The sequence below is a fragment of the Hirundo rustica genome, chromosome 2, assembly GCF_015227805.2.
Source record: "Hirundo rustica isolate bHirRus1 chromosome 2, bHirRus1.pri.v3, whole genome shotgun sequence".
NCBI lineage: Eukaryota > Metazoa > Chordata > Aves > Passeriformes > Hirundinidae > Hirundo > Hirundo rustica.
The window spans coordinates 54,689,847-54,705,072 of record NC_053451.1 but is presented as its reverse complement, the minus strand read 5'-3'; the positions used below and the strand labels follow the sequence as shown (position 1 = coordinate 54,705,072).

At 37.5% G+C, this 15,226-nt stretch overlaps 1 protein-coding gene across 4 annotated transcripts in view; it reads left to right on the top strand.

Annotated features, from left to right (window-relative positions):
• Window positions 1-15,226, top strand: part of FNDC3A (fibronectin type III domain containing 3A) — a 113,167-nt gene that overhangs the window by 34,884 nt on the left and 63,057 nt on the right. For 3 of the 4 annotated variants that reach the window (XM_040054754.2, XM_040054752.2, XM_058419213.1), the window contains exon 3: window positions 4,279-4,354. The exons of the other annotated variant lie outside the window; for it this stretch is intronic. In XM_040054754.2, coding sequence (XP_039910688.1) covers window positions 4,279-4,354 — 76 coding nt within the window. The remainder of the gene's footprint in view (window positions 1-4,278; window positions 4,355-15,226) is intronic. 4 annotated transcript variants of the gene reach the window in all.

The following is a 15,226-nucleotide window of genomic DNA, read 5'->3' as shown; positions in this document are numbered from 1 at the left end:
GCTGCTGACCCAGGCCATCAGGTCATTTCCTATGTTCTTGCTTGGCTTCAGCTTCTGCCTGAGTTCAAACAGCAATTTCAGGAAATACACACTGAGCTTTCTAATACATGGCATTATTAGTTTTGTTAGAAGGCTTTTTGTTAGGAGGTCTTTGCCAATCCGGGCAATTAAATTAAACTACTACAAAGCTTAGTATGTTGCTCATTTGGTTTGGATTTATCTTCTAAAGCAGCCTATATAGAATGAATTAAGTACCATTGAAAAGTGTGAAATTTCACTTCTAAAGCTGATAGTTTTGACAACTGATGTTTCAGGTATTTCTGACTTAAGCCATTCAGTGGCCACTTTTTTATTTATGCAAGAACTGCATTTAACGTGTGTATCTGCACTCTTGTATTGTCAACTTGTGTGCTAATCTCTGGAAAGAGATTTTGTATTGTTTTTTGTCAGGTCATGTGGATCATCATTAAACAACTGTTTATAGTCACAGTGGAAATTACATAAGACTGGTTGACCTAATACTCCTATTTCTTAATGGTAATGCCTTACATGTTTTGAGACAAAAATACATCGGGTCAGAATTCTGCTAGCATTCAGAAATTACACTTTTAAATTTTACTAGGTTCCATTATAGTTGGTTGTACATTATAGGTATTTGTATGATTCTAGAACTTGTTTCAAGGCTTCAGTATCCTAAGTTCACATTATTTTGTTAAGATTGTGGTGTTCTCAATTAGTGTTATGTTGGTTTAGTAAGAGAAATAGCCCTTGAAAAGTGCCCATCCAGATGTGCCTCTCACTGAGACTGACACATCACAAATGAGGTTTTTTTCTGAGGATCATAGTTGTCTGAGAGAAGCAGGCAAAGGATAGAGTGCATGTTGGCCTTTGGGTAGCAGGACTTTAGGTACTGTGAGTAAAGCAACAGAATTTATCACAAAAAGGTTGGGGCACAGGAAGAAAGGTTGAACCATCAGATTTTTCCAAAGCTTTGCTCTTAGTTCAAGCCAATTTGAGTGTTTAGCCCCAAAGAGGAAAGAGATCAAGATCTAGAATATTCACTGTGAAAGACTCAGGCTCTGGTTTTCAGAAGTACTGATGTCAGGGTGTATGAAGTAACATTTTGGCTGATGAGGTGTGCAAGGCTGCACAGAGGCACCTTGAAGGAGATGAAAGAGCTGTAAATAAGCAACCCATAGATTTTTATTATTATTATTATTGTTATTATTATTATTATTATTTAAGCTAGAGCATGATGCTGTGTAAAGTCCATGTTACATTTTCCTTTAGAGAAATTTTCTTGCATCATGATTATGTGCTGCAGACTTTCATTAGATAAGGAGGGATTCCTGTGAATGACTGTCAGTCTTTTGTACTATCTCATCTGACCAAAAAGGTATCAATCTCTCTCTGTGCATAGCTTTATTTTTTCTTATTTCAAATCATATCTACTGAGGTGCAGAGTGTCTGAAATGCCCTTCTCAAAGCTGTGATCACTCCATGGGGTTTGACTGTGATAAGGTCAGTCCAAAAACCACTTTTGGTCATGCACTGCCCCAACACAAGGACCATTGAAGCCATCAGTTCTTGAAACTTCTGAAATTTCTTCAGCCCTGATTCAGAATCTCTTTTGGCACACTTGGCAGCATACATAGCCTACCTTGTAATAGCTGTAAAATAAAAATGTGAATGCACCACATAAAAGCAAGACTGAAAGTGGGAGTCAGTGAAATACAGTCAGGCATCGAGTAGGCTTATTGTCCATTTACAAAGGACACTCTATTTCCTGTTTCTGGGAACTGAGGTCTCCTTAAACTGCATTAAGTTGGTGAGTCTCCCAACCCTTTGAATTGTTAGTCAGATGTCATCAGAGATGTGAAAATCTGCTGGCATCCTGAGTGTCAGAATGGTGCTGGACTCCATTAGTTGACCTCTTGCTGCTGCTGAACAGTGCTTGTCTCACTCTTCACCGTGGCTACCGTGCTGAGCCTTAGCTTCTCAGAGCAGCTGTGAAGTGAGCAGCAAAGGTGCTCACACAGGAGAAGCTGATTTAACACAAAACCAGGAGACACAAGGCCCACTTGCTGCAGTTGAGCCAGTATGTGTGTTTCCATGCTCAAATCCACCCTGCCAGCTGGGACCTTTACATTTGGATGGCCTGCAGCAAAAGGTCTGGGGGAGGAAAGCCAGCAGGTTCCCAAGAGAACATTATTACCCAGATTACCAACCTCAGGCACTCACACAGAATAAATAGGAACAACTGAGAATACCAGTCAACCCACATTCCCTGTTACTTTAAAAGCAGGAATCATGGGCCAGCCATCACTCTAAAGCTTTTCTGCTTCTCACAGTTCATATGATGGTGACCGAGAATATTGAGCTGAGAATGGTACAGATTGACATGTCAGCTGTGCCAGAATGGCTCCTCCCAGGAGTTTGGGCACCTAAATCAGCCAAAAGAGATGGGCAAATGTAGCTATCCAGCCCACGCATAACAGATGGAGAGACATTCTCATGTACCATGAAGCTTTTAGGTACTTTTATTCCAGTCTAAACTTCGAGCTAAAATTTTCAATTGTAGCAGAGGGAAGAGTATATCAATGAAATATGCCTTCAAAAAGTTATGCCTTCTTGGGGAATCCAAAAAAGAATTTGTAAGAATTCATCTATTCGTATTTCTCTCCTTCATCACATTCTGAAGGTGATGATAGCCAGTTGTTAAAATGCTGCCTTCAAACGCTTCAAAATAAATTCTGGCAATACAATATTTTCCAAAGACCTTTAAGTCTTCTTTGAATTTCATTACTAAAATCATCTTGTTTGGATTATATTATGAATGCTAACTCTTAGTAATTTTACATTGAGCCGCACTTCAGAAGATCTGGAAGATTTATTAGTTTGATAAAATATAAATGTTGATACAGTTCATTGTTTTTTCTCAAACAGCCTAAAGCTTCTAGAAAAAAAAAGTGAAACAAGATAGTATTTTTAAAGTGCTTGCTCAAACCTGAGTTAATCAGTGTTGAAATCACAGAGCCCAAGCTTGCAAATGTGACTACCTATCATATCTCATCAATATGTTATTGTTAGAAGTTAGAACTTGTCATCGTTTCTTTAATGTGAAATTGCTCCACCAGAAAGGGAGGAATTCATATTATTTCTGCCATTTTCTTATCCTTTCTTTTGTCTCTGGTATTCCTAAAATGAGTAACACTCAAATTTCCAGTTCTGGGGGTTTTGGTTGTTTGGTTTTGTTTTTGCAAGCATGAAAGATTTTATTTTCTTTTAGCAATTTAACAAAGCAAATTTTTGGCCATAATGCTGAAGAGTTATGTTTATAAAGATTTTTTTTCCTTCTGATTTGTAGAGGGAGGAAGACATAGGCTCTATTTAGATGCGTGCAAGCAAGACTGAAGAAAGTTCTGTTCAGAAAGGAGAAATTTTATCATTTCCTTTCTGGACAGAAAGAGCACCTGCTCTTCTACTTTTTTAAGTTGTTTGGTTTTTTTCTCCTTTGATCATAATCTTAGCTAGGTTTTTCATGTTTACAAACTTATTTTCCTCACAGAAGGGCAGGTTTCAAATAAAAATACAGAAATCTAAAATGGTAACAGGCTTCTGCAGATTTTCTGTGTTTGTTTTGGCTGCTGAATGCTTTGCTATCATTTCTGCATTGCTTGGGTTTACGAAATTAGGATAACCAGCTTTCCACAAATAAAATTATACATATTGTTTCATGCTGGGCATCTGGTACACTTACTTTGTCATGACTTCTAATATATTTTTATCATTAATGAATGTACAAATATGCTTGGGTCATGTAAAGAGGGACATGATACAGTATTTTCCTTGTGTTGAAAACTTTGTCAAATGGTTGATGTCAAACACTAGGAATTCTAGGCTTCCTTCTGAAAGTTAATTTAATGGTTTGATTAATGTTGAAGTTAATGCAATTTGTTGAAATAATCTAAGCTGTACAAATAGCTTTTTAATTATACCAAGCAGTTGAGAAAATAAAACATGTACAGGTACTGTTTTACTTAGTTGCTATTCTGTCTTTCTTTCTTTGAAAAATGTTTGTTTAAAAATATCTGTGCTTGTTCTTGCTCTTATCTCTTTTTCTGTGGGATGAAGACAGCAAGAAGTGAAGTGAAAAATAGTGTATTTACTAACTAGAAAAAAAATAGGTTTTTTCCCAGTACAACTTTTTTTTTGCGCATACCAGACTGCTGTAACATATTCCTGTGTAATGGTTGTAAACACTCTTTTATTTTTAAGGTTATTCTTGTGCAAGTTAATCCAGGGGAAGCATTTACAATAAGAAGAGAAGATGGACAGTTTCAGTGCATTACAGGTAAAGTTGATAAATTTATTATAATGTTTTCTGAGTCTGAATCAGGATTAATAAAAGGCAATTTGTGGTAAAAATAAAAGAATGATAGAATTTATTTTAAATACAAGTGCTGTTCAAAGACCTAAAAGATTATGTGCTAAGGATCATTGGGATTTAGATTTCACTGCCATAAACCAAGTACTTTTTTTATGTTGTATTAGATGAAATTACATTTCTTGGGGAGGAGAAGGAAGGAACATTTTCAAATTGCAACGCAAACACAGAAAGGCTGTTGTAGCAACTTTTGACTGAAGTAATTTATTTCACAGACCTCAAACTAAAAGCTACAACTGTTAATATGGCTTGAGATTCGGGGTTTTTTTATTCTTTGCTATCATGTGGATGTTGTTTCCATGTCAGTTATCCCACCTAGTTTCTCATTATGTCTAGGGGCTAAATTGCATTATTTCTGAGTTCTAGCAACTGCAGCGTCAAAATACAAATGTTTCATCTAAGCACAGCATCCCCATATGCGATGGTCATTTGGATGTTGTTTTCTATTCCAAATGACCATAGCTCCCAGTTAAGCATATCTAGAAAGTGCTGTGAGAAATGTACAATCAGCTCTTGCTGCTGCATAGAATACCATTTTACTGTGTTGTAAGAGATTATCCATAGATTCAGCTATGGGGTCACATTTTTGCTTGTCCTCATCTGGGCCAGCGAATCCTACCTTTTTTTTTTTTTTTTTTTTTTCCTGGATGTTGGCCCAGCTCCAACAAATACTGTTCTGGGAATTTGAAGCAAGTATTTTCCAGCTCCTTTCCCTCTTCTCTCCAGTCTGATAAGAGCTGAAAGATCTGGTTTCCAGTGTCATAGGCAAGTCCTTTGGCTACAAAACAACTGATTCAAAGGCGGCCTTTGATGGTAATTAAGTTTATATTGACAGTTCTTAAAGTTTACATGTCTGCTAGCAGCATGTTGCAAAACTTTGTGCTGACTGCATTATATTCTTGCATCATTTGAGCCCCAAATGGATCAGTGTTGCAGCTCACCATTCTATACAGCCTGTTTGAAACATGGTATATAATAATTACTTGGCAGTACATGAGGGAAATATAACGATTTTTGTCTTGCAATTCAAGTTAAAGAACAGATAAGATGTATTTTGCTTCTATTGCACAAAATACTGAGGGGAGTGGCATGCATTGCATGTTCAGTTCTAATGTTTGATTTACCAAAAGGCCCTACTGGTGGAGAATGGATTGACACTTTCCTGGCATGATTGTCTTCAAAGCAGGAAGTGTTTAATGAACTGCAAAAATACTAAGATGGTATCTAACCTTCCATGGTACATTATCCTTGCCTGGTGCCTCTTGATTTTGGAGTAGGCAGCTTGATGTTGTGATTTGATTCAGCTGTGGATTTCTTCATCCTTTAAATATGAAAGTGGGCATAAGCAAGTTACTAGATGATTGTTTCTGGGACACACTAAGTGTAAGCTGGGATACAGTCTTTACAGCTTCCCTAAAAAATGGCACTGCAATCGGGAAAAGTACATCCCAAATCAGTACCACAGCTTTTGCAAACCTCCTGTCACATACATATTCTTCCTGTCCTTCCCCCTTCCTGGAGATGAAATTGTAGATTATAGGTGGTAGTAAAATATGGGGCATAAAGACTTTTTCATTTCTGTGAATTCAGTAATCTTCATACAAAACCTGAGTTGCACCTGATCTTTTGAATGTTGTTTTTCTTGTTGTCTATTCTTGCCACTTCTGAGACAGTTCTGTGGTTTTGAGTGCTATGCCAGTGGATCTTTCTGCCTTTTGGATTGTTGGGTCTGTCTGCCTTAAAGAAGAAATTCCCTTAGTAATTGATGTTGTTCCTTTTTCATTATATTGTATTCTAGCTGCTCATGAGGAATGTCTAGTGTTTGGTTTTCTGTGTAGAGATTTGTATAAAATAAACTATTTTAGATGGTGTAAACTACAGAGAGCAATTTGTCATTGGTCGTTTTCGTTCTGCCATTTTCTCAAACATAGAAGTTTCCCTTGACTTGTCTACAAAATGGATTTCCAGTCTGCAAAATGGGTTACAGCTGCAGTAGTCTATTGCATTGTCTTGAAAGTAAGAAAGGAGGCAAGCTCACATCAGTTCCTTGGATTTTTCTTCACTGTATGCACTCAGTTGTTAGGTGAAATCATAATTAAAGATGCAGAAATATATAATGAGAATGGTCTGGATGAACGTACAAAGATGTTTATTTTTAGAAAGGCATGAAGAAGGACAAGATGGCTGAAATCTAGTGGAAATGCGATCAGTGGGAAGTTAATTTAGTTATTATAATGTTTCTTAATAATTTTTTTTTTTAATCTTAGTTTTTCCTGTAAATATTTACCCATTTTTGTGCTCTTCTGTGACTTAAAAATCCCTGCAAAGAACACATATGCAGTTTTTTCAGTGATGTATGATATAAAAAATTGGAATTATGTAAATATAGTACTAAAATGAAAGCGTGGAAGTTAAGGAGTTGTGAGCTGCTTATGTATCCCAGATAGCAGTGCAGATAGCCAGATATATTAGTTTAAATGATTCAATAAGTCACGCTTCCTTGGATAATTCTAAATCTCTCTTGTGCTTTATTGCTGGTCAATTCACCTTGAGACTGTGCTGTCTGCTGAAGTCAATGTGGATTGTTAATAAATCTAACCATAATGTTAATTGTGTTTTCTTGCATCAGACATTTTCCTGTTGGAAACATTGAGATGCTGTGTCAGTCTCTGTGCTGTTCTTGTCATCTATTCTGTTTTTAAAGTGAACTGTCCTTACTTTGGCAGCACTGTACATAGGGTAAAATTTCTCAACCTGAAAATGATGAGAGTTAGTGTCTCTTTAGGAGAAAGGAGAGGTGTGAATAAAGTGGCTATTTAGCACTGTCCTTGAGTCAATGAAGTAATGAAAACTTAAAGCACTAATTAACGGAGAAGCACGCAATGCATTTTCTGTGAACTATGCTTCTGAAGAAAATGCTGCATTTACACATAGGTCTTTGTACTGACTTACCACGTCTGCTCTCACAGGTGATCTGTAAAGCTTTGACTGGTTTGGAACTACATTAAGTGAGAAGCAGCTTCTTAATGTGGTCCTCTTCCATGGCAGTGGAATATTGAGTGAATAACATTGAGTGAAAAGACTCTTAAGAATAATTCCTGGTTTGAAATCTCCTAAGGATGGCAAAACAGCAGTGATGGTTAAGGGACCCTTTATCCTTGGAGAATTCCATTTCTTTATTTTGGTGACCTTTTAATGAATTAAAATAACATGGATTTTATTCTTTATTACTGTAGAATAAGAAGCGTGGTTACTTTATATTTCTGTAGTTAGGAGTCTTGGATCCTAGTTGGGTTTCTGTTGTCTGTATTTTGACTTAAATACAGCTTTGATTGAGCACTGCTGTGTGCCAACGGTCATATTTTTTGGATATTATAAAATACTTTCTTTGCCTGCCTAGTGATTTGTCTGATAGTGACAAGTCATGCTTCCCCTTGATGCAGCTTCAATTTAAGCCATTTGTCAGTCTCTAACTTTTCAAAAATACTGGGCATTTCTTGCTAGAGGGATAGGAACATATCTGTCTGTGTAACCATGTGTTAGACCAAAATGTTTATTTTCAAACGAGGTCTTTTAAATCTGTGAAAATTTTCTCATATACTAGAAATACACAGACTTCTGTGGAAACTTTCCTTAAGCCAAAATTTTCTTCTGTTAATATGAAATAATCAGCCACATTACAGTGTTTCAGAAAACCAGGTTTGAAATGTATGAATGGGTTCTCTTTGTAGAAGTGAATTACTGCAGATCACTCATTCATGAATCCTTCCTATTGCAGAATAAATGAATGAAGATGACTCATCTTGAGGACATTTTGTAACAGTCCCAAGTTACAGCTAAAGGCTATTAAATGTTACTTGACACAATAAGAGAGACCATGTTCTATATGTCTCTGGAAAGGAAAATTGCCATTTTCATAATAGAATAAGAAGACTTATGTAAATTAGAATGAGTCATAAATGCTTCATGCTTTGAAATTAAATGAAGTGTCAGTATTAAGGTTAGGCTCTGGGATAAAAGTTAAGCAAGATTAACCTAATTTTTTCTCTTTGAAACAAGAAATAAAATTCTTCTGAAAAGTGTTTTCAAGGAAGTCAAGAGGAAAAGAAGATTCGTTAATTCTGAAACTACCATAGCGAAGCACAAACTTTAGTTTGTTCTAAGATCAGCTTGAGCTTTGCAAAACCAAACCTGCCCATTACCCAGAATATTTTTGTGCATTAAACTGTTACAGAATCACAGAATGGCTTGGGTTGGAAGAGACCTTCAAAGGTCATCTACTTCTATCCCCTCAGCTGTGAGCATGGGCACCTTCCACTAGACCAGGTTGCTCAGAGCCCCATCCAACCTGACCTTGAACACTGCCAGGGATGGGGCATCCACGACTTCTCTGGGCAACCTGTGACAGTGCCTCACCACCCTAATGAAAGCTTCTTTCTTATTTCCGATCTAAATCTACTCTCTTTCAGTTTAAAATGTTGCCTCTTGGCCTGTAACAATAGGCTCTGGTAAAAAGTCTTTCCCCATCTATTTTATAAACCCCTTTATATAATCAAGGGCTGCAATAAGGTATCCCCAGCACCTTCTCTTCTTCAGACTGAGAACTCCAACTCTCTCAGCCTGTCTTCACAGGAGAAATGCTCCAACCTTTTGACCAGTTTTTTGGCCCTCCTCTGGACCCTCTTCAGGTCCGTGTCTATCTTGTGCTGAGGAACCCAGGACTCCAGGTGGGAGGCAGAGTCACCTCCCTTTCCCTGCTGGACATGCTGCTTTTGATGCAGCCCAAGATACAGTTGGCTGGCTGGGCTGCAAGTACACATTGCCAGCTTGTGTCTAGTTTTTCATCCACCAGTATCCCCAAGTTTTCTGCAGGGCAGCTTTTAATCCATTTTCTAGTCTTTATTGCTGTCAGGCTTGGCACGGGTTTGACTGTTTACAGATACTGTTAGAGCAGCCAAACTGAGCATCTTAAAATCTTAAGTAACTGCTATTTAAGTACATTTGAAGCAAAACCCCCTAGATTTATCTTGTTCAAATATCATCTTGTGCTTTGGTGTTGAGTTTTATTTTGAAACAATTTATTAGTATTGGAAGTGGTTAAAGTTTTATCTTAAATTCTGTACAAGTGGCCAGAGCCCCCTGAGAAGGGACTTTGTTAATTGCTGATGGTCATTGGGAGATGCTTACCTCACAAGACTACCATAGCTTATTAGCAAATCCTAAACCACTGTAGTGAGTGGAGGAAGTGTGTGCTGTCATTCTGTGATGATTTTAGAATGGCACTGTAGTAGTGGTCACATTTATAGACTTAAAGGGTGACATCACCTCTAGAAATACCATATCTTGTTTGTTAAATTACTGGGTATCCACATTAGCACTGGGCAAAGTTTAGGAATAAAAGAATGTTTATTTAAATACACAGCTTTCTAGTAATGGAACAAACTAGCAAAAGCAATAAAACACTATTAACAAGAGTTCTCTCCTACAGCACATTTAGTCTTCTAGGTAGCTTAAAAGCCTGAGTAATGGACCCCTTACAAGTAAACCCAGATATGTGTTACAGAGGTCTAGTGCTTTGGTTTTCCTGCTTCTATTAAGAACAGCTTACTGAAGCCAGCCAGAGAAGCTGTTCTGGGTGCTCTTTTTCTTTCTGTAGGCTGAGAAGAAACGAATTTTTCATCCTTATTTCCATTTACCTGTTTCTCATTTCTAAATACTGAAATGCTGCATGACAACATGTGTAAGTTTATTTGCTTTCCTTTTCATCTTCAATGACTCTGCAGCTTTTCTCCACAGCAGCCTTCTGAAAACACAGAGGTAAGGTTTTATGTATCAGTTTATTAAAAAAAATTCTAAAAAACCCCTCAAAACAACCTTACCCTAAATGGTAAATTATTTCAGTTGTCATTTCTCTTCCTTCTATGTAGAAGACTAAAGATATTATGTAAGGCTGAAACTAGATATGGATACTTAGATTAACATAATTTTCTACATAGTAATTTTAGGCTCTCCACTGAAAATATTTAGAGAGCCTTTAAAATAGGCATTGAGGGAAGCTAAGACAAATCAATTGAAAGTATGGGGTCAGAGCAAGCTACAATGATTTGCAGCTAATTAACATGATTGAGGTTGTCCATGCAGAGGGTCAGAGCTGAGTCTATAGGAGTAGCTTAACTCTAAAGCACCTCTGTTTGGGAATGACCTTCAATATACACAAATTTTTAAAAAATTAAAGTCTGCTTCTGCTTTTTTTATTTCTAGGTATCTGCACTCAAGCTAAAAATAATATTAGTATTGGCCAGCTATGTGGGAGTATGACTGCAGAGGAGACATAATTCCATTTTGTATTGAAACAAGATGATGAGGGGAAGGTGGTCACAAAGCATGGTTGTAGCAGCTTGTTTTGGAGATGTCTCATTCCAAAATAATTTTAAGTAGGAGCTGCTCTTTTTATAGCTTAGATTGATAAATAGGGTACATGAATGCCCTTGCAAATATTGTTGGAGACTTAACCCTTCTACCTTTTACTGGTAGGTTAGCCTAACAATTGGATTGAGATATGGCAAATACCCTTCTGGTAAGATAAAGAAATAACGATGGATTTAAGCCCTCACTGCAGTGCATGTAGAGTGCTCATGTGTTGGCTTTGACACACGGCGCAAGTCCAGTCGGTAAGTCGAATATTATTGGCAGGTAAAACTTGCCTGTAAGGCCTGCTGCTGCAGCTCTTCTAGTGCACTTGCTGAATTAGAGCTGGGTTCAAACACATCTCCTTGATTCTGTAGGCCCGCTTGCCGTAGGGCAGAGGCAGTCTTCAAGAGTCACGACTGTCTTTCAGACTCGTTGTGCTAACTCAATGAAAATTGCAAAGTAGTGCAAACAAGGTCATTCTTCTGACAAGGAAAAAAACACAGCAATCCAGAATTCTGTTCTTTGGATTGGCCTCTCTCTGCTCTGAGAGTGACCACGAGAATTAGCCTCGTAACGGAGCTCCCTCAGCCTTCTCTGGGAACTGCCTGACCTTGTCCTCCATTAATTCTGATGACTGACCAGGTCTTTGTGGTCCCAGTCTCATCGAGCCATTAAAGAAGCAGGCAAGGATGACACAAGAAGTTGTTATTGGAAAAACTTACTTTACCATGCTGCTCTTCTGCCAGAGCAGCTCACATTACTGTTGTGCCTACTTTTAGTGTTATAAATACTGTACTTCTAAAACATTCTATTCCCAGAACAATTTGAATTTTATGAAAGTTTGATTAAAAAGCCAACTAGACTTGTTTTATCCTCTTCTGCAGTAGCAAATTAAAGAAAAAAAGGGAATGCATTAATTCATATATCTCATGATGTTGAGTGTCGTGTGTCTTAGGTAAAACACAGTTTTCTGCCATTGATTTCTGTATAAAATGTGTTAAATAGAGTCAATATCTTTATATGGAAAAAACATGTCTGTGACATTTTTTGCCTTATTTGTCATTATTCTAAGAGATATTTTTTTAACTTTTGTTGTATCTTATTTCATTCATTCTGAGCTGTGAATTCATGAAGTACTATATTCATTGTAAGGTGGTCAGTCAGGTTCTCCTTCTCCTGTTTTTCTGTATATTCAGATCAGTTAATCTTCCCTTGTACCTGCTTTAATCTTCTCCTTTATTCCTTCTTTTCACTACACTGAAATCTTCACGCTGCAAACTCAGCCTGACTGTAGGAAGGTTCTGGAGACATTTGTTTGAAATATCAATGCTTCAGCTGCATAATGAAGTCATCTAATTTTAGGTGTCTAAATGTGGGTTTCTATATGTGGCCTTGGATCTAAGATGCCATTGAAACTAGTGAAGATTTAGTCACTAGGTATAGTACACTCAGTGCTTTTCAGCTGACATCAGTTTGCACTCAATAGCTCTCCAGGCTCCACTGGCTGTACCAGCTAGGTCTCCACTTGCTATAATGGGAGTTTAAAGTCCTAACTCGCACGCAGACATACCATTTTAGATACCTAAATGAGATGTCTCCATTTTGGAACTAAAGCCTGACTATTATAAGCTGAAATAAATAAGGCTACATCCTGGAAGTGCCTCATTTGGGTATGTTGATTCATAATTGTACCCTCAGTGAATGTCTTCGTCCTCAAGCACCTGAACTCTTTGAGCTCATCCATTTCCATGGGCATCTAACATCACATTTTACAAGGATGGTACTGATTCTTGAAGGTTCATGTTGGGATTTAATTTACAGCCCTAAGTTGCAGCTGGAGAATGCCCTTAAAAATGGGTTTCCATTACTCTAGTCAGACATGTCTAGCCCCTAAGGCTGTGAAGTATTAACTCAAAATGTGGAGATTCAGGTGCTATTGTTGCCTCAGTCTGCAATCAGTTGGTTGAGCCTTGTATGAAGCATGTTAGACTTGACGGGTTTGTGTCTGGCAATAGTACAATGTTCCCATAGCTCTGCAGTCAGTTAATCTTACTTCTTCTCTGACTATGCTGTTGATGGGAAAGAAATAGCCCAATATTACGTGCTTTATGGGGGGAAAAGAAGGGGGAAAATTGGTAGGATCTTCTCTTGGTTTCTAGTAAGTAGAAGTAGTTAGTAGTTTTGTCTAAGTAGAAAGTTTGTCTAATGTAAGCAGTTTGAATTAAATTTAAAAAAAAAAAAAAAAAAAAAAGAGCTGTGGACATTTTACTTAGTATTTTCACTTAATGTTACAAGCATTTAGCATAACTTAAACTGATAGCATTTTATCTTAATTAGATGCAATCTGATTGACTGAAATAATAAAGATTTGTGAAATTGCTAACTTTGAGTGGAAGAAGTTCCTTAATTTCATTGTCTGATTATTAAAAAACAAATGGTGCTTTTATTTTGTAGAAACTCAAACAATGTTTTTTTAAATGGACTTTGTACTGGACTTGATGAAAATAGAAAGGCTAGAACTTTGTGCATAAAGGACTTTTTGCTGGATCCTCTTTCACAACTATGTACAGTATGAATACAGGCTGGTGTGTCATCTGTTGGAAAATGCTGTGCATTGTTAGATATCTGAGACCTCAGGAGAATTCTTTATAGTTCCACCCTGTGCAATTCAAGTTGTATTGCTGCATTCTTGAAGTATAGTTGTAGCTGTCAAACTATTCAGACTTCTATCCCAGAATTACTGTTAGTAAGAAATAGCTTTGAATTGATGTTGGCTTACTCTTGTCCCATTTGTAGTCATGGCTGCCTTATGTTGTGCCACTGCCATTGTCAGGCCCTTGGAAGCTGTGAAGGGCTGCAGACACACTGGGAAGGAAAACAGTCTTCATAGTTGTGGAGAAGCTCTTGTAGCCATTGTTTGTACAGAATTCCTCAAAACAAAGCCACTTCCTCCTACATGCCCAGGCTGTCGCAACCATGTCACAACCAAGCTTACAAGCTGACGCTGGTCTGCCTTCTGTGCCTCCATGCTTTCTCTGATGCCAAGAGTACCCCGGAGGTTTGTCTCGCTTTCCTTCATTTTCACCTGTGCAAGGCTAATATGTTGTCTGTTCTTGCAAGAATGTAATATCTAACTAAATGCTGCAACTTTGAATCCAGGGATTTTTAACACTCTATTCATAGTTTTGCCTTTTTTTTTTAGTAATAGATGAATCAGCAGCATGTGGCTTGATAGATGTGGCTGTGCATGTGTTATTAATAGTAAATTAATAGCTGTCTTTTTTTGACTGTCTGAAATGACTAGGATTTTGTGAGCTTGTATGACTTACGTGATCTTGTCACTCTTCAACTTTGTTTTAAATCACGGTAATATAACTTCCCCTTCTTCCTTTTGCAGACATGCAGCAATCTGTTTTATATCTAAAGCAGTTTATTATCCACATGAGGGAAAGGAAGAAGATACAGAAGATAACCAAGGTCATTACATATAGGCTAGCTGTGCACTAATATAAACAGCTCCTGTGTAATGTGAGTTAAAGACTGGTTACGAGTAAGTTCAGCCAATTAAAGCCATTATGAAACAGTGTAATCCTATGGAGTTTCAAAGTTGGAAGGGCCAAGTTCATTGGAAGTGAGCACAGCTATCCACACTGTTCTTGTTTCCTTACGCCAGAGAGAAGCTCTTTCTTACACTGCAAAGGGCTTTCCAGTTATCCTAGAAAACTCAGTTGTCTAGGGTAGATGCTCTAGGACATCATTCAAACAGCTTCAGATTTTTGAAGTGACTGTATAGCATCCAGTAATTTGTAGATGGATCTCAGTTAATGGTACGGGAGCTTCTAGAGAAGCTGACCACACCTTCCTTCCCTTTTGATTAATCAGCTGTTCAGTGAGGATATTGTTTATCTCCTTTGCTTGTTCTTGATTTGTTTTTCCAGTAGTCATTCCTCAAAAGTTTCCTTATCCTTTTGTTTCAGTGTTCTATATATGGGCCATTTTCATAAATACTATGTATGATGTGTTTCCCTTGGACGATCTTTACAGTTCAGATGTTGAATCGATGTGCCTTTCAGGCAACTGAAGAAAGAGCTGCAGTAAGAACTGTAAATGCCAAACCAGAAGTAAATATTATTGCTCATTAATAATTCTTAAAAGGAATTAATGTACACAGAGTGGTCAGCCTTTCTCTTACTCTCTGTTTTTCCAAAAAGTTGTCTTTAAGCTAGTCTCTTTAAAGCTACTGTTTAAGTGAAGTGCTATTGTGTTGCATCCTCAGCAGCTTTAGACTTGGAGAGTTTGTAGTCTGAAAGGCACCACTCTCTGGACAGAGTTAACTCTCTTGGTTTACGCAGCCAAGAGATATCTCAG